Raw genomic sequence first — 21391 nt, forward strand, 5'->3', positions numbered from 1 at the left:
TCAGCCCAGCCAAGTGTAGCTGGGATGGATGCTGTGGTACAGCCCGTGTCTTGCCCTGATCCACCTGCACCTCTGCTCCTCCAGGAGACGGTAATGAAGCTATTGGCACCCTCATCCAGAACTACATTCGGGAGATTGAAGAGCTGAGGTGAGCTGGGCATGGGTGCTGTGGGTCCCCAGGGTCCCTGGGCTCAGCAGGAGCTGTGGTGGGGTCTGAGCCCTGATGTGGCTTAGAGCTGCATACCTGAAGCATCACTGGGGTGAGTGACAAGCCTTGCTGGAGTAGCAACTGCCTACACTGCTGCTACACTGGGGCTGTAGGAGTCCCAGGCACTGCTTTGGCCATTGTCATCCTTTGTGTGGCCATTAATGGAGGTGGAGATCCTGGTATAGAAATGCCTGGTGTCTCCCAGGAACTGCTGGCCCCCCAAAGCTGGGTCCATCCCAGTCTCTTGCATGATCCTGGGCCCCTGTCTTGCAGCATTCTGACCCAACATAAATGGGAATGACTGTCCCTGGCTCACACTATCCTACAAGCAGGCAAGATCCTCTACTGTAGGGGCAGTGGGTTGTCTCTGACCATGTGCTGTCTTCACTCCCTAGGACGAAGCTCCTGGAGAGCGAGTCCATGAACGAGTCTCTGCGTCGCAGCCTCTCGCGTGCCTCTGCCCGGCCCCCTTATTCCATGGGCTCATCCCCAGGCTCCAACTTGGCTGGGCTGTGCAGCCCCGCTGCACCGGTGGACACGGAGGCCTCCGATGTCCTGCGACGGGCAAAGCAGGACCTGGAGCGCCTCAAGAAGAAAGAGAGGAGGCAGCGGAGGAAGAGGTGAAGGCATCTGCTGTGGGGTGTTGGGAAGGGGGATGTCCATGTCAGTCCTGGTCAGGTCAGGGATACTGCTGCCCTCATCTGTGTGGAAGCCAGAGCACTGAGACAGAGCCCAGGTTCCCCTCTCAGCACTGCCTTGATCTCCTCATCACCCTCCACACTATCCTGGAGGCTGTTTTGTCCAAAAGGTCCAAAACCAGGAGACTGGGGGGGCCCCCAGCAGGACCTGTCCCCAGGCTCCCTGACACTGGCATTCACCAGCACCCCTCTGCTTTCCCCTAGCCCAGAGAAGGAAGCATTTAAGAAAAGGCAGAAACTGCAGCAAGACAATGAGGAGGAGACGGATGAGAATGAGGTGGAAGAGGTGAGTGTGCTTCATGCTCTTAGCAAGGGGACATTGGTTGAGGAACATTGTCATTGCCCCATGTGGAAGAGAGACCAAGCCTAGCCTGATCCTGCAAGCAGGCTAGAGGGATTGTGGAGATGAGGTTCAGTGCTGGAGCATGGGGGAGCTGGTTGCTCCCCAGCCAGCCCTTCTATGGAGCGAGAAGCTCTCTTCTTCTACAATTTCATAGTCTTCTGGGGCTTGGTTTCAATATGTGTAGGCAAATTGGGGCTCAGTGATGCAGTGTTACTCTGCTGGGAGGAGATGGATGCAAGGATGAATGGGGCACAGAACTGCTTTCTTCAGCTGTGGATGCTGGGTGTCCAGAAATGGTGCTGCAGCCTCTGGGCATCCCGTGTGGGAGGCTGAGTCCTGCTGTGTGGGCTGCAGCCCATCAGCGTGGGGTGAGCTCAGGTTTGGAAGAGGGAAGAGCTGCAGAGAGAAGGGCAAAGCTGTTCTGCAAGCTGAGGTTAAGCACTCATCCCTCAGGAGGAAGAGGAGCAGGACGAGAGTGGCTGTGAGGAAGAGGATGGACGTGAAGATGAAGATGAGGATTCGGGCAGTGAAGAGAGCCTGGTGGACTCAGACTCGGATGCAGAGGAGAAGGGTAAAGTGCAGAGCCACGCATGCAGCCCAGGGTATGGGGTGCATTTGCCGGTGTCTCCTAGCACTGAGCTCTGGTCCTGGGAAGGGAGAGTCCAGCCACCTCTCTGAGGGGATTAGAAAGCACCAGGGTTGTTGCAAGGAGTCTCCAACACTCTCTGGGGTGCTGCTGCTCCCTAGCAGTGCGGGTTCCTATGGGCTCCCTCTGCCCTCTCTGTGTGCTGTGGCTCAGTGGGGCCATGGGAGCAATGCTGCCCCATCCCTCCCAGCCTGACTGTTCCCCTCTGGTCTCCAGCCGTGAACTTCCAGGCTGACCTGGCAGATCTGACTTGTGAGATAGAGATCAAACAGAAGCTGATCGATGAGCTGGAGAACAGCCAGCGGCGCCTGCAGACCCTCAAGCACCAGTACGAGGAGAAGCTGATCCTGCTGCAGAACAAGATTCGGGACACACAGCTGGAGCGGGACCGGGTCCTGCAGAATCTCAGTGAGAAACGCCTGTGGAATCCCCTCCCTGTAGTGTCGGGCCCCAGCCCCTGCTCCTACCCAGCTGACTCAGAGCCAAAGCATCCACCCCCCGCATGCACTGCTGGGTCTGGTACAGCTTTGCTATCCCTTTGCCTTTGCTTGAGCCCATGGGACCCCCAAGACCCTGCTTGTCTTGCCATGGGAGGGGGACTGGTGAGCTCAAATGCTCCTGACCCCATTGGTGGTGGAGAGGTGGCTGGAAAGGATGGCAAAGCAAAGCCTCTTCTAGCCTTGAACACCGCTTCATGACATATGGGAACACTTGGGGAAGATGAGGTGCTGAGGAACACATGAAGACCCCAAAGACCTGGTGGTGTAGCTAATCTCTAGGCTCAGCAGGGCGGGATCACCCATGTCGAGGTCGAGGTCTGCAGCTCCTCTCAGCCTAGTGGTTGTGCTGTAACCCACTGTCACTAACCTGTGCTGAACCCTAACCCAGCTCTTCCAGCGGGTGCCCCCAGACAGACCCCAGCCTGTGGTGGCACCAGAGCAGAGGGATGTGGAGGGAGCAGTGCACCGTCCCTCCGGTGCAGAAGGAGCCCAGGGTGTGTGGCTATCACAAGCTCTCTCCTCGCTCCTCTAGGTACTATGGAATGCTACACAGAGGAGAAAGCCAACAAGATCAAAGCAGACTATGAGAAGCGGCTGAAGGAGATGAACCGGGACCTGCAGAAGCTCCAGGCAGCCCAGAAGGAGCACGCTCGCCTGCTCAAGAACCAGTCCCGCTACGAGCGGGAGCTGAGGAAGCTGCAGGCAGAGGTGGCCGAGATGAAGAAGGCAAAGGTACCTGGTCAAGTCTCCCTGCTCACAAGCGATGTTTTCCACTCCTGTCCTGGTGGCAACTTCAGGACATCTATCTGGTTGGATGGATGCCTTGGGACAATTGGGTGCCTGATCCAACACATGGTGCCACAATCCCATTGCAGGTGGCACTGATGAAGCAGATGCGGGAGGAGCAGCAGCGGAGGCGGCTGGCAGAGACAAAGAGGAATCGGGAGATAGCGCAGCTCAAGAAGGAGCAGCGGCGGCAGGAGGTGAGAGCCCAGCACCTGCAGGTGGTCCCCCAGAGTGGCGGGAACTGGCTGAATGGCTCCCAAGGGCTTCCCACAGCTCTTGGTGTGGTTGTGGGAGATGCTGGGGGATGATGTGCCATTAGGGCCAGCCTTGAGGCTGGAAACCTGCTCACTTTAAAATCAAGAGTGAGGCTGTTTGTGCCAAAATAACTGCCCCAAGTTTTGGTGTTAGGAGTCCCACGACTATGGCCATCACTGGGGTGTCTGGGCAGGACCCCAGGGGTGTGTGTGTCTCTCCTGCAGTTTCAGATCCGGGCTCTGGAGTCTCAGAAGCGGCAGCAGGAAATAGTGCTGCGGAGGAAAACTCAGGAGGTGAGGAGAGGGATGGGTTTGCCTCCATGTAGACCTCATGGGGGTCCTGACTGCAGTGCTTGGCTTAGAGACACCCTGTCCTTCAGTCAGTGCCAGCTCTGGGAGCAGGTTTCTCAAAAGAGTGGGAGGATTTTTATGGCTCCTGGGTGAGGAGCGAGGTCTTCTAGAGCAGACTGAGAGGGGATCCCATCAATGTAGATCAATCTCCCAAAGGTGGGTGCCAGGAGGATGTTGCCAGACTCTTTTCAGGGATGCCCAGTGACAGGATGACGAGCAATGGCTGTGAACTAAACCACAAGAGGTTTCACCTCAACACGAGGAAGAACTTCTTCCCGTTGAGGGTGGCAGAGCACTGGGACAGGCTGCCCAGGGGGGTTGTGGAGTCTCCCTCTCTGGAGACATTCAAACCCATCTGGACACGTTCCTGTGTGAGCTGCTCTGGGTGGCCACGTCTTGGCGGGGGTTGGACTGGATTATCTCCAGAGGTCCCTTCCAACCCTAAGGATTCCAGGATTCAGTGTAACCAGGTGGGAGATGGTTGCAGGCAGCAGGGGATGGTCTATGAGGCAGAAGGGGGACATCCATGAAGCACTGACAGCGCCAGGGCTTTAAGTCTCCAGAGCTGCCGCTCTTTGTCTATGGGAACCTGGGGGTGATGACAAGAGCTTGAGGTGGTGATGCCCATCTGACACCTTCTCCTCCACCCTGGGCAGGTCTCGGCACTGCGCCGCCTCGCTAAGCCCATGTCGGACCGGGTGGCAGGCAGGACGAGCCAGAAGCCGGCAATGCTAGACTCAGGCGCCGAGGTCTCGGCCAGCACCACGTCCTCCGAGCCCGAGTCCGGCGCTCGCTCTGTCTCCAGCATTGTGCGCCAGTGGAACAGGAAAATCAACAACTTCCTGGGAGACCCCTCATCCCCCATGAACGGGGCTCGGCCTGCCAGGTCAGGACAGGGGCTGTGGGAGTAGGTGATGGTGCATCCCAGGACTCCTGTGCCTGGCTTTTGGCTGGTGATGGAGGTTGAAGGCCAGCCTCTTGTTGGTGTTAAACCATTGACCCAGTGAGAGGCTGTACTGGCAGCATGTGTCCGACTGTCCCTTGGGCTTAAGACCAGAGCTGGCCTTCCATGAGCGTTAAACGTCATGACACAAACCCTGCTGGGCTCAGCTCTTGTTCCTTTCTTTGCTAAGGGGCAATTGAAAAGTTGGGCAATCTAGAAACAATGCAGATCCTCCTCTGCTCCTGGCCAGCCAGAGCCCAACTGGGGCATTCTTTTGGGGCAAGCATGGCTTTCCAGGCATGGTGCAGCCAGTGGCCCATGTGTCTCTTCTCCCCTTTGGCTGTAGGAAGAAGTTCCCCAAGAAGGGGGCGAGCCAGACTTTCAGCAAAGCCGCTCGCCTCAAGTGGCAGTCACTGGAGCGGCGCATCTTCGACATTGTCATGCAGAGAATGACCATCGTTAACCTGGAGGCTGACATGGAGCGGCTCATCAAGGTGACCATAGAACCATAGAATCAACCAGGTTGGAAAAGACCTTTAAGCTCATCAAGTCCAACCATTCCCAGCACTGCCAAGGCCACCACTAACCCATGGCACTGAGGCCGCAGCTACACGGGGTGTGAACACTTGCAGGGACGGTGACTCCAGCACTGCCCTGGGCAGCCTGTTCCAATGCCTGAGCACCCTTTGGGGAAGGAATTGTTCCTAATCTCCAACCTAAACCTCCCCTGGGGCAGCTTGAGGCCATTTCCTCTTGTCCTATTACTTGTTACTTGGGAGAAGACACAGACCCCACCTCACTGCAACCTCCTGTCAGGCAGTTGTAGAGAGCGATAAGGTCCCCCCTGAGCCTTCTCTTCTCCAGACTAAACCCCCCCAGCTCCCTCAGACATTCCTTATCAGACGTGTGCTCCAGGCCCTTCACCATGGTGCTGTGGACAGAGACGGCTGGGTGGTGGGTGCAGGGCAGGGGCACAGCCATGCTGACAGTGCTGATCCTGCTCCCTTTTCCCTCAGAAACGCGAGGAGCTGGCCCTGCTGCAGGAAGCATTGCTGGGCAAGAGGTCAAAACTGCAGGCAGAGAACCCCAAGGGGCTGCAGGAGCTGAACGAGGAGATCGAGGTGCTGGGGGCCAACATTGACTACATCAACGACAGCATTTCTGACTGCCAGGCCACCATCATGCAGATCGAGGAGACCAAGGTGGGTGGTTGGACTGGGCTGGACTGGAACAGAGAGAGCAGGAGCATCACTGGGAAGTGAGGGTGTCACTGGGAAGAGCTAGGCTGGGTGTCCTCCAGAGCCATGTCACACACTCGGTGGGGCTGCATCTCCACAGTCTCTTCTCATTAGGTGGTTAATTGTGGAGGGGAGCGCTGCCAGTTCCTTCCATGTCCATGGGCAGGCTGCCAGTGCCCCACGGATTATAGGGAAGCTGCAGTCCCTGTCCTGCCTCTGAGGGGCTGGTGGTCACTTGTCTCCATGGATGTTTTGCTTGGAAACATCCCGAGGAAGATTCTCTTGTTTCCCAGTCAAAACCCCGCAGGTATCATATCCAGTCTGGACACTGGGCATGCTGCAGGGATGCTGTGCAGCTCCCGGCTCCCCTCTAGTGCCTGCAGCCAGGACTGGAGGCTGTGTGCTGGCCCTGGCTTGTCCCCAGCTGTCACCTGGATTGACAGGGCAGAAGGGGATGTTATTAATTCACACTGGCCTTTGGGTTGGTGACTTTATCTGCTTGTGTCTGCAGATTAATGTCTAATGAAGTGTTTGCACCAGGATTTCTGTAACAACACAGAAGCCCTTCAGGTTGCATTGGCCAGATCTCCCCAGTAGCCACTTGGGCAGAATGAGAAGGTTGGGACTGGGCAGTGCTGGTGGAGGTGCTGTGCTGGCCATGGAGCCTGTTCTGCCTGTGCCACATCCAGGGGCAAAGCTCCCCCGCTGCATCCCGTGCCCATTCCTCCTGTTTCAGGAGGAGCTGGACTCCACAGACACCTCGGTGGTGATCAGTTCGTGCTCCCTGGCCGAAGCCCGGCTCCTGCTGGACAACTTCCTGAAGGCCTCCATAGACAAGGTGTGGTGCCAGGATGTGTGATGGGATTTCTCATGGCTGGGGAAGGGGGGCAGGTTGCCAGGGTAGGGACTTGCTGGTGGGGATCCAAGGCACCCACCTGGGGCCCCCCGTGGCCATCCTTCCCTAGGGGCTGCAGGTAGCACAGAAGGATGCCCAGATCCGCCTGCTGGAGGGGCGCCTGCGGCAGACAGACATGGCAGGCTCCTCGCAGAACCACGCCATCCTGGACGCACTGCGGGAGAAGGCTGAGTCGCACCCCGAGCTGCAGGCCCTGATCCACAACGTCCAGCAAGGTGGGACTCGGGGCTGGTGCATCCAGTTTGTGGCCATAAACTAAACCACAAGAGGTTCTACCTCAACATGAGGAAGAACTTCTTCCCGTTGAGGGTGGCAGAGCACTGGGACAGGCTACCAGGGGGGTTGTGTAGTCTCCCTCTCTGGAGACATTCAAACCCACCATAGACACATTCCTGTGTGAGCTGCTCTGGGTGGCCTTGCCTTGGCAGGGAGTTGCACTGGATGATCTCCAAAGGTCCCTTCCAACCCGAATGATTCTGGGATCCTGGGGCCAGGCATGCTGCCTGTGGGGAGAGTTGCCCAACCATGGTGGTCCCCCAAGAAGCACTTGGAGGTGCCATGGCTGTGACCAGCATGCCCAGGGTTGCCCTGAGGGTGATGCTGGGCAGGGATGTGTGTGCCGGTCACCACACAACAGGGATGAGGACCAGGTCCCCGTGTCCCCCTCACAACTGCCTGCGCTGCCCCCTACGCTGCACAGCTCAGATGGTACTGGACACAATGGGGTCCCCTCTGCTCTGCTGATGTGCTGTCTCCTTCCTGCACAGAGAATGGCTACACCAGCACCGATGAGGAGGTCTCGGAGTTCAGCCTGGCTTCAGATGGGAGGTGAGGACCCAGCCCGGCCCTGCCTGAGCTGGAGGAGGCGGGGGGTGGGGTAGGATGTGTGGTGCCACCCATGGGACCTTGCAGGTGGACATGGATGAACAAAGCCCCACCTATTGTGCCCAGCCCTTGGGGAGGGGAGCAGAGATGTCCTTTAGACACCTACAGAGAGCAAAAACTAGGTCATCCCTTGGAGAAAGGGTGCTGAGGAGGAGGGGGTGACTCAAGGAGTCTGGTGTGCCAGTGGCAACCAGCTCTCTGGAAGGAGTTTGGCACTGAAGATCCACCTTTGTTCCCTTCTCCTTGTAGCATCTCCCAGTCTTTCACCATGAAGGGCTCAGCAAGCCAGGATGACTTCAAGTTCAAGGTTAGCTGGTCTTTCTGTGCGCCCCATCACAGGGAATGGGAGGAGGGATGAAGGGGCATGCTGTTCAGTGGCGGTCTAGCCCTCTGCTCTGTAGTCTGACCCTTGGCATAAGGCTGGTCTCTGGGTGGGTTCAGCTCTAGGGAAGGGGGTGCCATGGTCCTCTGAAGCACCAGAGGCTTGGGAAACATCCACCACATCAGCCACCAAGGAAGTCCCTGTGCAGTGCTGCATCTATGTGGGCAAAGGTGGAAGAGAGCACCAGTGGTTCTGCACAGGCTTAGAGTATGGAAAGCCAGCACTGTGCTGGGCATCCCAGCATGACGCAGGAGGAACTCCATCTCCTGTGGCCAGAGAGCATGAGCTCTTCCACCCTACAACTCTCTGGCTGTTCCTGCTGTCCTTCCCCATGCTGCCTGTGACTGAGCCCTGTGTCTGCTCTAGGGAGAGCCCAAGCTCTCAGGGCAGATGAAAGCAGTGTCAGCTGAGTGTCTAGGACCCACGCTGGATGTCTCCACCAAGAACATCACCAAGTCCTTGGCATCCCTTATGGAGATCAAAGAGGATGGGATCAGCTTCTCCGTCAGAGACCCCTATTACAAGGAGAAAGTGTCGCGCACCATCAGCCTGCCCACGCGAGGAAGCACCTTGTGAGCATGGGGTGGTGGGTCTCTGGGCAGTGGAAGGCTCATGGAGGGTGGGAAGCTGTGTCCTGGCTGTGGAGTTGCAGAGAGGTGAGGGTGAGCCCAATCCTGCATCTATCTAGATATGTCTGCAGCAAGCAGTGGGGCATTTCTGCAGCAGGACTTGGAAAGTATCTAGGAGTATGCTGGTATCCTCTGCAGATGGAGAGGAGGGTACTCCAGGAGGAGAGAAAGAGGGGGGAAGGTCTCCAACTCACTGCTCTGGGTTATCAGCCTTCTTAAAGGCTTCTTGGATTACCAAAAGCCTCTGTGCTCACGGAGTGACTTGAGGCATCTCTGATCTCGTGATTGTGACTGTAGAGCAGCCCAGCTTCTCCATTTGCTCTGCTGGGAAAGGCCATTGGTGTTCAGCATGGAGGGAACCCAGCAGGGGCAGCAGGCACCCACTCTGCTCTCTTTCACTCGCTTTAGTCCCAGGCAGTCTCGTGGCTCGGACACTTCACCTCTGACCAGGAGGAAATCCTACGACCGTGGCCAACCTGCCAGGTGAGCTTGGAAGCTGGGAAACAGCAGCATGGTCATGGAGAGGCTGGATGGCCCAGACAAGTGAGGAAAGATGCTGGCTGGACCAGCCCTTGCTGTGCTAGGCAGTTGCCAGTAAGCAGTTCCCAAGTGATGTATCCCTCTGATCCTTCCTGGCTCAGGCCTCCAGACGTTGGCTTCACGCCTCCCTCATCCCCACCCACCCGTCCACGCAACGACCGCAATGTCTTCTCTCGTCTCACGAGCAACCAGAGCCAAGGGTCTGCCTTGGACAAGTAAGTCCTGGTGGGGTGGGAGCATCTGAGTGCAGGGGACCCATTCCACAACAGCGAAGAGCATGTGTTAGGTCCTGCAGTGGGGTATAGGAGCACAGGATCTGGGTCAGCTCCAGCCCAACCTTCTGACTCCATTTTCATGCCCTGCTCCTCTCCACGAGGGAGCAGATGCTCTGCAAGGGCCATGCTGGACCCTTGCCCTGTCCTGCCTGCTATGTGTCTCCTCCGAGCTGCCTGCTTGCAGGAGCTTGCAGCCATGGCCTCTGCCTATACCCTACTTGGAGACAGGGCAGTATCACACTTGGACCACTGGGAAAGGCTATGGAGCAGGATGGTGTGAGGTGGGATGGGGGCTTGCAGGAAGCTGGTGGACAGGCACCAACCCAAAAATGCTGCTCCAGCTTTCCCCTGCAGCAGACTGGGGACCTGCCCTCGACTTGGAGCATTTCTAGAACCGCTGATGTTCCCTGATGGAGACCTGCTGTCTGATCCTCATATGCCCTCCTGCTCCTCTGCTCTCTCCCCTCGTTCTCCACATGTGCTTCTCTTCCCTCTTTTCCCCCCCCCTCCTTTCTCTCCTACACTGGCTTGGATGCAATAACAATCCTCCACCTCTGACTCCTCAGCTACCACTTCTTATCTGGGTTTTCTCTCCCATAATCCTGCTAATTTTCTGCCCCTAGGTCTGATGACAGCGATTCCTCTGTCTCGGAGGTGCTGAGGTATAGACAACTTTCTATTTATTATCCCTTCCTTCTCTTCTCCTCCTTCTCTCTGTCTCACGAGCCTGCTCTCCCTCATCCCTGCATGCTTCACCTGCACCTTGCTGCTCTCCCCCACCTCCCGTCCTGTGTGTGCTAGCCCCTCTTGGCATGCCACCTCTAGTGTCTTGATGCCGTCCCCTCGGTGGTGAGTTTGAATCATTCCTGCTTTGATAAGCCCTTGGAAACGTGGTGCTGGTCTCACCTACAGGCACTGGATGGTTTGGGGCGGCAGCATGTTGTCCTCTCTCTCTGATGGGTTCTTGTCAGCATGATGCCACAACGTCCCATCCTGTTCCCCAGCTCTCCAGCAGGATGGTGTGATGCTGGAGAAAGGGGAAGCAATGCTGGGAGCTCCTAGTGTGTCCTTTTTCCAAGATTCTTCCAGGCAGATATCTCCAGGTGCTCCCTGTACCTGGTTGTGCTTCCCTCATGCTGGGTTGTGGGTAGGTAGATCTCCTTCCCAGAGAAACCAAGTCAAATTGTGGCGCAGAGGTCAGCCTGGGCATTCAGGTGCTCCTGGTCCCACTGCACCCTCCTGCCTATGGAGGTTTCCCACCCACCTTTCCTGCAACTTTTAGGAGCATCAGCCCTCCAGCACCCAGATGTCCTCTCACATTGCCCATGCCGTGGGTTCCCTGGGGAGTTGGCACCAGATGAGTCTGTGCTGTGTCACTTCGGGTGGTTTGCAGTCAGGTAGCAACACAAAGTCCCATCAATAACATCTCACTCTGGGAACCAGGATTCCATTTGGATTCAGTATCACCTCGACTGGAGGAAACACTAGAGGTCAGGACAGGGCTGTTTCATTTGAGCTTGGAAGTGCAGCTGCTAACTGAGGTGACATGCATGTGATTTCCAAACCCAAATGAATGAGCCTGTTTGTCCTAATGATTAATGTAAACCTTTTGTGGCCTTGGGTCTGGCCTTCTCCAGCCCCGTGCCTCAGTTTCCCTGCCTATAAGAAGAGACAAGCACAACCCCAGGCTGTTTTGGGACACCAGCTGGGAAGAGCTAGTGGTGGTGGCCATGCACACTAGAGTCTGGAAGAGTCTGAAGGGTAGGGCTGTTGGTTCTCAGCACCCTGAGCACTGCCAAAGTGGAGGTGATGCTGTGTTGAGAGGGACAGGCAGCAAGTGTCCCTTGGAGGAAGGTTTGGCAGCGATAGGTCCTCTCCAGCCCAGAGTCAGTGGTGGCTGCAGGTTTCCACAGTAACAGGGATGCTGGGTGTAAATACCTGTGCTGTCCTCTGTACCCTTACATAAGGAACAGTGGCCCTGTCTCCAAATGTCACCAGCCTCAGCCTGACACCCTGCAAGGAGCTAGATGCTGGGGATTGATACCCTGAAACATTTATCCCAGCAGAGCTTCAGGCTGGAGAAGGTGCAGTTTGTCCCAAGGACAAACTGGCTCTCCTGGCTCCTTGGGTCTGTGCTGGCCAGGCATGAGAGGTTCATCAGGAGAGCAGAGGCCGCTGGGCAGCTCCCACTTTCCCAGTGTGTATTGATGGGACAGGGGCTGCTTCTGGGGAGATTCCCAGGGTGTCCATGAAGACCATTGCTCAGATGTGCTGAGTTCAGATGGAGGGGCCCATAGCACTGCCAGGTGGTGGAAGATGCTTGGTGTGAGGCAGCTCTTGTTCTCCCATGTACCCAGGACTGTGTATGTAGTGTGGTGCCTTCCACACACACCCCGCCATGCTTGTTCTTTCTTTCTTTCCCATGCAAGGGGTGTCATTAACCCGGTGGGTGGCACCAAGAATGCCCGGACAGCCCCGCTACAATGCGTCTCCATGGCAGAAGGACACACCAAGCCTGTGCTCTGCCTGGATGCCACTGATGAGCTGCTATTCACTGGGTCCAAAGGTGCGTGATGGACAGTGAGGACATGGGGGTTGCTGGCCTGCAGATATTGTGGGAGCTGCAGGTCAGCATGGGGGATCATCACTCTCTTCAACTATCTGACAGGAGGATGGAGCCAGGAGGTAGCTAGTCTCTTGTTCCATGCTCCCAAGGAACAAGTGACAGGACAAGAGGAAAAGACCTCAAGCTGCACCAGGGGAGGGTTAGATGGAGCTGAGGAACAATTCCTTCCCCAAAGGGTGCTCAGGCATTGGAACAGGCTGCCCAGGGCAGTGCTGGAGTCGCCGGCCCTGCAAGTGTTCACACCCCGTGTAGCCGCGGCCTCAGTGCCATGGGTTAGTGGTGGCCTTGGCAGTGCTGGGGAATGGTTGGATTTGATGATCTTAAAGGTCTTTTCCAACCTGGTTGATTCTAGGATTCTATGTGAAGTGCTGAGCACCATGGGGATGATTCCTCCTGGGCTTCTTGTCTGTCCTCAGCATTGAGCCTTGCCATACCCTGCCCCAGTGCTTTGGCTGGCTCCTTTCCTCTGACCCCGCGGGTGTGGGGAGGTGATGCTCAGAGTATTGCCCTCAAGGTATTGCCCTCAAGTCACCATGGCCTTGGAGGGAGATTTCCCACCATCCTGACACTCCTGGGCATGTTCTTCCTCCCACAGACCGAAGCTGCAAAATGTGGAACCTGGTAACGGGCCAAGAAATTGCTTCCCTCAAGGGTCACCCAAACAACGTGGTTTCCATCAAGTACTGCAGCCACACAGGGCTGGTGTTCACTGTGTCTACATCATACATCAAAGTGTGGGACATCCGGGACTCAGCCCGCTGCATCCGCACCCTCACGTATGTGGCAGATGGGAGAAGCTTGGGGGGGACCATGGGCTTCTCTGGGCATCTCTGGCTTTGCAGAAGCCAGTGCCAGGACCTACTGGGGCTGGGGACAGGGCCAAATACCAGCTGCCTTAGTGCCAGCGCTGCATCCTTAAGGAACCGGGAGGCTGAGAGAAAGCTTGGGGTGAGGGGACCCATGTGGTTCCTCAGTGGGGCCTCAGTGTCTCTGGTCTCCACTCATCCTCCCTGCTTGACCTCTGTCTCCATTAGATCTTCTGGACAGGTGATCTCTGGGGATGCCTGTGCTGGGACCAGCACCCGCATGGTCACCAGTGTGCAGGGGGAGCACCAGATCAACCAGATTGCTCTGAACCCCACTGGCACCATGCTCTATGCTGCCACTGGGAACTCCGTCCGCATCTGGGAGCTGAGCAGGTGAGGTGCTGGGGTGGGCAGGACAGCTTATGGAGTGGACACTGTCTATCCATAGTGGACACTTACAGTGGACACTGTCTGCTCAGAAGGGCCTGAAGTAACTCCCCTAGGGAAAAGGAAAGCCTTTTTAGCAATAGAAGTTGCCTGGAATAAGGACTTTTAGGACCCTTTCCTATGGGACCCAAGGGGTGATGAGCAGCAGTGGAGCTACTTGGGGTGAGGGGTTTGTCCATGAGCTGGGCAGAGCTTAGGAGAAGGGGAAGGAAATGTGGGATGAACAGCAGTACACCCTGGTTTTGCCCTTGCCCCCTTCCCTGCCAGGTTTGCACTGACTCCTTGCTGCAGCCCAGGCTCTGGAGCCAGATCTGGGCATGCTCTGAGGCCTCCTTCCTCCTGGCATCAGCAGGAAGAGGGATGTCCCTGCTCACAGCCCCCCAAAATGAACAACTCCTGCAGGAATCCCTTCCTGGGAGAGCCCCTTGGATGAGCTCCAGCACCCAGGAAGGGGCTAGCTGACCCATGTCGTTGAACTCAGGTTGCAGCCCATCGGGAAGCTGAGTGGCCACATTGGGCCTGTGATGTGCCTCACGGTAAACCAGACGGCGAGCAACCACGACCTGGTGGTCACAGGCTCCAAAGATCACTATGTCAAGGTACTCACCTCCTCCGAGGGCAGAGCCCTGTGTCACACAGGGAAGCCCAAATGTTGCTAACCCTTAAGGTCTCTTCTCATAGAATCATGGAATGATTTGGGTTGGAAAGAGCCTTAAGATCATAGAATCATAGAATAGTTCATCTGGCTCCAACCCCCAAACTCTCTCTATCCTGAAATCTGAGCCCAGATTCTGGTTTCACTTCTGCACGGGAGATTTTTGTGTATCTCCTTACCTCAAGTGTTGCTTTTTGCTTGGTCCATAATAGAAATGCACCTTTGGAGATGGATTTGCATTTCTGTCCTCCCTCAGGCTCTCCCCTCCCTCAGGCGAGTACCTCCTGTGGCTGGTACTCGCATGTTACGGCGGACCCAGATTTGCAGCTCACCCTGTTATGCTCAATTCTCCTCCCCACTACGGATGCCAATACCCACTCCCCTTTCCAGTCTCAGTCTGGGTGCCATCTGAGGTTTTTCCCCACTCTTCTTCCCCCCAGGTATTTGAGATTGCTGAGGGCATGGTGGGCAATATTGGCCCCACTCACAATTTTGAGCCTCCTCACTATGACGGCATCGAGTGCCTGGCCATCCAGGGAGACATCCTCTTCAGCGGCTCCAGGGACAATGGCATAAAGAAGTGGGATCTGGAGCAGCAGGAACTTATCCAGGTCTGGAGGGGAGCATATGGTACAGGTCCTCAGGGTAACTCGGGGTAACGTGTGGCAGAGCAATATTGCTGCTGGCAGGACCCTTGTCCAGGGACCTGAGGCCAGTGTCCTGCACTGAGCTCACCAGGGAGGGTATTCCCATTCCTGGGAATGTGGCAGTGCACGGGTGGGGTGGCTCTGTGCTGTAGGGCACTCAGGATTGCCAGCTCCCTCTGGCACACAGGCTGCAGCATCAGTTGCAGTGCTGGGTGAGGTGTTCCTCTCTGAAGATCAGATGTTATCTCCTGCCCATGGAGGTGGGGGGGGAAAACAAACCCTGACTTTTGAATCCATCCTCTTGGCCTCCTAACTTTACTTCATTAGTCCCACAATCCAGATCAGCCCCAGGGCGCAACAGTAAGGATCTGACCCGTGTTGGGTGCATGAGGCTGGTGGTGGTGCTGCAGATGAGGTTACTCACGATCTCTGCTCTGTGCCTACAGCAAATCCCCAATGCCCACAAAGACTGGGTGTGTGCCCTGGCCTTCATTCCCGGGCGCCCCATGGTGCTGAGCGCTTGCCGAGGAGGCATGATCAAAGTGTGGAACGTGGACACCTTCACCCCAGTTGGGGAGATCAAGGGGCACGACAGCCCCATCAACGCCATCTGCACCAACTCAAAGCACATCTTCACTGCCTCCAGGTGAGCCCTGGGCTTTCTGTTTCCCAGAGCCCCCGGGAGGCGGGAGAGCCCTGGGCTGAAGTGTCATCCCCAGGCCTGGGTGGGTTTGTGCTGGGTGGACAGGGAGCAGGGAGGGAAGGAAAGGGGGAGTCTCACAGCTTTCTAGTCCCTCCACTCCATCTCATCTTGCCCACCTTTAGCCTGCCCCATGTCATGGCCTGCCCACTGCAGTGCCAAGAGCTATTCCCTGACCATCCCCTTCCCATGCTCTGGTGATGCCCTGGGTTTTCCCTCTCCCCGGGGCTGGACATCCTCTGCTGCTCTCGGGGAGCTCTTTGGCAGCAAGACTCTGATATCCTCTTTTCCACCATGTCCCTTTTCTCCCTTCCTTTTTCTCTGTCTCTCTCTGTCTCTCCTTCTCCCCACTTCCCATCTGTGCCACAGTGACTGCCGGGTAAAGTTATGGAATTACGTGCCTGGGCTCACCCCTTGCCTTCCACGACGCGTCCTTGCCATAAAGGGCCGTGCTACTAGTCTGCCTTGACCCTCCTGCTCTTTCTCTCTTGCTCATGCAGTCTTCTGTCTTTTCTTCCCTTTTCTCTTTCTCTCCATCTTTTTCTCCCTCTGTCTTTCTGTCGCTTGCTTTCACTCCTCCCTCCCCCTCTCTTTTTCTTCCCTTCTCTCTGGTCTGAGCTGCTTCTTCACGGTATGAAACTATTTTGCGTTTTTCCCCACTTGATAAATCTTTGCTAGAAGAGACTTGTCCCCTTGTCCCAGTCACACCCCTGCGGTAGTTTGGTTTCCTTGCTTTGTTTTTTCTCCATGCTGACTGCCTACATCCACTGTGGCAGCTCGGAGGACACTGTGGCCTTGCCCACCCCCTTGCATGGATGGTCGGGTGGGAGTCAGCAGCCCATGCCCTGGGGAGCCCAAGCACAGCAGCTCCCTGCGGTGTCACTGCTTTGACCTAGAGTCACTCAAGGGGTGCAGGAGTCCTGTTGTCAGGGTCAGCCCTGGAGGTCACCATTTTTCATTCTCCCCAATTGCTGCCAGTGGGGTGAGCTGGAGGCTGAGCCCCATTGGGCCTGTCTGCTCCCCAAAACAGATTGGGCAACCTCTTGCCATGAGAAAAGGGTCTTGTGGGGTGCATGCTGCCATGGGCTGGGGGTGGGCAGCGTTGCTCCTCTCTGCAGGACCCCCGGGGTCACATCATCCCTCTCACCTTTGTTTCTCAGTGACTTGACAGTGAAGCTCTGGAGCGGGAGGAGGTTACCCGCGGGGTCCAACTAGGAGCTGCAAAGACTGGAGGACATGACAGGAGGGTGAAGGTCGGGGTACCTCTCCCTCGCTATCAAGACCTGGTCATCTCTAGGAGCTCAGTCCAGGGACGGGGATTTCTTTGTGCCTGACCCGGTGGGGTGGACGATGTCCCATCTGGTACTTTGACCACTGCTAGCTCCTGTGAGAAGGCAGCTCCATGGGGCATCATCAGCTCCACCTTCCCTCCTGTTGAGGTTTCTTGGTGGTTTTCCAGTGACCAGGAAGTGTTTCAGCTCTTCTCTCACCCACCTGCTGTAATGCCTGATGGGAATTCTGAGCATCAGAGCTCCTTGACTCCTTCTGAGACCCCCCACTGTCTCCATGGGCTTATGTGGCCTCCACCACGATGTGCTGCTTCTATCCTTGCTGGGTCCGGGCCTGGTTCCTGCAGTAGTCTTTTGCCACACCACAGCCACGAGGACATTTAGTGTCTGCTGGCCAGGACCACAGTATAGAGGGGCTGCTCTTCGGAGCCTTTACTTGTGGGACAGCCTCTCTGCTGTGGGCAGTCTGGAGAAGGATTTCAAGGTAGTCCCATCATTCCACGTCCTCCATCTACCTGTTCCCAGCAGTTGGAGGTGGGCACCTCTGAGTTCCTTTGCTATGTCCCAGCTCTGGATGCACAGCAAGCCTGGGAACATCTCCATCAGTCAACTTACAGACAAACTTGCTGCAGTTCCCTTTGACATTCTCTAAACCCCAGTCATAAACTCAGCTGAACCATGGCTCACGGGCTCTTGCCCTTGTGCTCTGCAGTGGGGAAGGGCTGCTTAGCCCTGCTCTTGACATCTTGGCCCTCAGCAGGGCTTTTGTGGTGGGTTCCTGCAGCATGTTGACCCCCTTGAGGTAGAGAAACAAAGCAAGAACAGAGGTTACAGGGCAAAGAGGCCAAGGCTCGATTCATCACCATCAACCCTGTGACCCATCTTGTTCTGGAAGCTGTAAATCCTTCCTCCAGGCTCTGCTCTCAGCCTTCTACCTGGGAAGGAGTAGCTCAGGTTTGGCCCATTGGCCTCATGGATCTAGAAGCCAGAGAAGGCCAAGCAAGGCATGGAGCAGCCGGAGGATGGGCCAGAAGCAGGGTTAGGAAGGGGCTGCACACACTCGTCTTGCACAAGTCTCCTGATTCAGCCCATGCTTGAAGGACAATCCTGCAGTGGATGAACTTGCACGGTCCAATCTCCATGAAAAGCTGGGTACTCTGTCCAGGACTCTTTTCCCAAGGATGCAGCTTCCCCAGGCTCCCTCCTCCCTCTGGCTCCAGGGCATGCAAGGCCCTGGTCTCACACTGGAGCCTTCCTCCATCAATCCTGTTGGATCATCTCATGCTCCGTCCTGCCCTGGGCCAGGCAGGGCTTCTCCTGGAATGGCTGGAGAGAACCTGGTGTTCTCTGCCACAGAAGAAGCAGTGTTTGAACTCAAATTTAAGGATTTCTTCATGAGATCCCACCAGCACTGAACTGGGATCTCAGAGGCCACAGGGGGTTCAGGACCTGCCCCCCAGACCATTTTCCCTGTGCTTTTTCCAACCATGGTGACTCATGGACTACCCTTGGCTCATTTTGGGGGAAAACCCCATCCTACTGGCTTGCCTTCGTGGTAGGTGTGATGAGCGTGTGTGAGTGTGACCCTGCCCAGGACAGTGAGCAGCCCCTTGTGATCATGTCTGAGCCCTGCATTGAGGTGAGGAGCCCTCCTGCCATGGCTGATGGAGAACTGAGAGTAAGGCACAGACTTGGGGCTTCAGGAGGCGTCATCCTCCTTGGAAAGGGTTTCCCTGCTCATTCCAGAGCTGGTGGAAGCTTTGCTTGGCTGGAATGGGTGGTGTGGATGTGTGTGTTTGGGCAGGGATGTGTGTTTGAGTGTCTGTAACCAGGTGTACCATGTGCATCAACGTCTGCACCAAGATCTGCCAGTGCCTGATGCGGAACCCCTCGCTGCTCCCTGCTGAAGTCGACGAAGGAACCTGCTCTTGGGGGACTCTTGGGGTCAGATCTTTCCTTTCACCACCAGTTTCTTCTTGTGTGTAGGCTGCAAGTGCCTGCTTTATTTCCCAGGGCTGAGTGTTCAATCCTGCCTGATGCTGAGCATCCACCTCGCTACTATGTCCAGTAGCATCTTGAAGGGGCCTCAAGGCTTTTGCAGCCTGCAGGTGCTGCAGAACAGCAGCAAGTGACTGGATAGAGGGGTCTTTGAAGAGAGGGGTAACTGTGATCTCATAGTTCTCTGTGTGTGTGTGTGTGTGTTTTAGTATCTGTGTGGGTTGGTATTTCCCATGCAGAAGAGCATTTCTCGGGTGTTGATCTGGTTTAGCTACCTCACGGTGCAAGCTGGGTGCTGTTGTTACTGGGTTTGTGTCGGGAATGGGGTGGGGAGTGTTTGCTGTTAGTTTTTTTTTCTTCTCTTAATTGTTGTTTCTGTTTTTCACACTTGAATTCATGCTGGGGACACATGGCCTCACCCCCACCTCACTGTATGGACCCTCGTGCAGCAGGACCACATCAAGCTCTCACCTTTGCAGTGGGATTCCCCCCAGCTAAGTCACAACACTGAGGTTTTGCTCCTGTTGCTGGTGGGGTGCTTGGGCTGAGCCTCAGCTTTGTTGCTATTAGTTACTGTGTTGATCTGCAGTTTGGAAGTGGTCTCTTTTGTCCCCTTGAAGGATGGCAAGGGACCTCTGAAAGGCTCAGCTCAACCTGGATTCCTGCCTCTGTTCTCAGAGGGCGCAGTGAAGCCCTTCTTGTGTGGAGAATGTCCATGCAAAGCACATCACTGGAATGAACTGGTCCTAGTCCCCATTTTCCAGAGCCTGCAGCCTGGAGCAGCAGCGAACTGGTCGTGTAAAAGCCTCCGTCCAGGTCTGTGAGAGAACATCATTCTCATGTGTGATGTTTGATTATTTTATCCCCAAACCATAGTTGAATCTAGATCTAGTCCCAGACACTGAACGTAAACCAGGGTAACCCTGGAGCCCCCAGATTACCCCCTACTCGGGGCTGGAAAGCTGACACAGGGTTGTGTCCTGCTTTCCTGGCACGATGGGGTTTGGAAAGGGGCTCACAGCTCTGAGCCACACTCTGAGCCAGTTTAGGGGGGGCAGGTTCCCCCAAACACTAAAGCACAAGGTCCCAACATGCAGCAGGGGTGGCCCCTGGGACTCTGGTCCTTCAGAGCTCAGAGTGGGGCCATGGGCTTAGACAGCCAAGGTGGAGATGGGCTCAGGTGAGGGCTGTTTGCCTGCTGGAGGAAGCGGGTGAGCTGTGTCATCCTTTGCACTGTGCTGGGGAGCTCCTCTGGGGCTCAGGACTTGCACAGCTTAAGCACCTTCTTGTGGCCTCTGAATCCCCCTGTCATTGCAGGGACAGTTTTGAGCTGCCTTTGCACCATGCACCTCGTTTTGCTTTGCCCTTGGGTGCATTGGTCTGATACCTGCAGTCCAGGGAGGTCCTTCCCTTCCTCAAATCACTGGGTGCTGCTTTTGTCCCCAGGGCCTGACTCTTGCCCCGTGGGTCTCCCCACTCCAGCACACAGGGGCCAGCTCCTGCCTCTGCTGAGGGTGTAGTGCTGGCCCAGAGCTGAGCTTTGCACACAAGGCTCCCCAAACCACTCTGAGCCCACCAGGAAGCCTGGGCACTGTCCCATCCCTGGCACTCGCAGCTCCTGTGGCACAAAAGGACAGGCTGGTGCTGCAGCTCCCAGTCTGGCCAGATGTGAGGAGCTGGGCACTAGGGTCCTGTCCCCCCCACTGTTCCTCCCCAGCACCTCTAAGCACAGATGCTTTGGGGTCTCAGCTTCTGCCTCCTGCCTTGGTGCTGCAGAACTGGTGCCTGCTCCCCAGGGTGCTCTCCCAGTGCCCCTATCCCAGCCCTTCTTCCCTTGTTCCATACGGGACAGGGTGCAGGTACAATCCCTGCAGAGCATGGAGCTCCCACTTGCTTTTCAGCAAGCCCACAGCCTGCAGGCTGCAACACCCTCCCTGAACACCCTCCTTCCTGGGGAGGAAAAGGGACTCCTGGCCCTCCTGGTGCTCCAGCTGGAACTGGGAGGGAGCCCTGCACAACCCCAATCCCCCAGGCCCTGGTCTGGATTCCTGGGCATCACCCTTAGAAAAGCACAGCCCTGTACCTTCCTCCTGCCCCAGGGGGCTTTTCCCTTCATCCATAACAGCTCTGCCTGGTACCTGCCAGCTCTTCCACATGCCCCATGTCCCGGGATCACCCAGCACCCTCCAGTCCAGTCCTGGGGAGGGCTCAGGCAGCGGCAGCATCACGTCACCTGCTCCATCACCCCTGCCCGCTGCACAAGCATTGCAAATAGCAGGTGCCTTCTCTTGCTCAGAGCTGTTTTCTAGAGGCCAACTCTTGTGAAGGTGTGTTTTTTGTCTCTGCTGGGTCATGCAGCCCAGCCCAGCAGTCTGGGTATGTCAGAGGACAAGGTGTGTACATATATTTTATACCACGATGTGTTGCTGTAAATAGTGTAAGTTATTTTGGTCTCATGATGTACATGTTTTTACAATGGTTGTGGTTGGTCCTTGCCTTTTTGTCCTCACAAATATAATGTACTGAGATGAAGCATCAGAGAAGAGATGGCTTTGAAGAGGGGAAAAGCACAGCCAGGAACGTTCTGGCAAAGGGACTGGGGAAAGGCTGGGTGAGCTGATGTAGCTAC

At 56.2% G+C, this 21391-nt stretch overlaps 1 protein-coding gene across 2 annotated transcripts in view; it reads left to right on the forward strand.

The window, feature by feature from the left end:
• The window catches only part of KIF21B (kinesin family member 21B), a 42709-nt gene extending 21414 nt beyond the window's left edge, over positions 1 to 21295 (forward strand). Inside the window, exons 10-36 of one of the 2 annotated variants that reach the window (XR_003989648.1) lie at positions 85 to 148; positions 604 to 828; positions 1111 to 1192; positions 1703 to 1820; positions 2112 to 2303; positions 2928 to 3127; positions 3271 to 3378; positions 3661 to 3729; positions 4443 to 4672; positions 5076 to 5223; positions 5746 to 5931; positions 6704 to 6805; positions 6933 to 7098; positions 7651 to 7711; positions 8018 to 8075; positions 8517 to 8722; positions 9188 to 9262; positions 9421 to 9534; positions 10218 to 10256; positions 12024 to 12160; positions 12816 to 12996; positions 13255 to 13419; positions 13955 to 14072; positions 14569 to 14739; positions 15222 to 15421; positions 15845 to 16106; positions 16636 to 21295. Coding sequence is in view for 1 of the 2 variants with exons in the window: in XM_030473378.1 (XP_030329238.1) it covers positions 85 to 148; positions 604 to 828; positions 1111 to 1192; positions 1703 to 1820; positions 2112 to 2303; positions 2928 to 3127; positions 3271 to 3378; positions 3661 to 3729; positions 4443 to 4672; positions 5076 to 5223; positions 5746 to 5931; positions 6704 to 6805; positions 6933 to 7098; positions 7651 to 7711; positions 8018 to 8075; positions 8517 to 8722; positions 9188 to 9262; positions 9421 to 9534; positions 10218 to 10256; positions 12024 to 12160; positions 12816 to 12996; positions 13255 to 13419; positions 13955 to 14072; positions 14569 to 14739; positions 15222 to 15421; positions 16636 to 16690 (3470 nt within the window). In the remaining variant the exon portion in view is untranslated. The remainder of the gene's footprint in view (positions 1 to 84; positions 149 to 603; positions 829 to 1110; positions 1193 to 1702; positions 1821 to 2111; positions 2304 to 2927; positions 3128 to 3270; positions 3379 to 3660; positions 3730 to 4442; positions 4673 to 5075; positions 5224 to 5745; positions 5932 to 6703; positions 6806 to 6932; positions 7099 to 7650; positions 7712 to 8017; positions 8076 to 8516; positions 8723 to 9187; positions 9263 to 9420; positions 9535 to 10217; positions 10257 to 12023; positions 12161 to 12815; positions 12997 to 13254; positions 13420 to 13954; positions 14073 to 14568; positions 14740 to 15221; positions 15422 to 15844; positions 16107 to 16635) is intronic. The other variant, XM_030473378.1, reaches the window with a different exon arrangement.
• Positions 21296 to 21391: the final 96 nt, after the last annotated feature.

This window comes from Strigops habroptila, chromosome 18 (genome assembly GCF_004027225.2).
Source record: "Strigops habroptila isolate Jane chromosome 18, bStrHab1.2.pri, whole genome shotgun sequence".
Classification (NCBI taxonomy): domain Eukaryota; kingdom Metazoa; phylum Chordata; class Aves; order Psittaciformes; family Psittacidae; genus Strigops; species Strigops habroptila.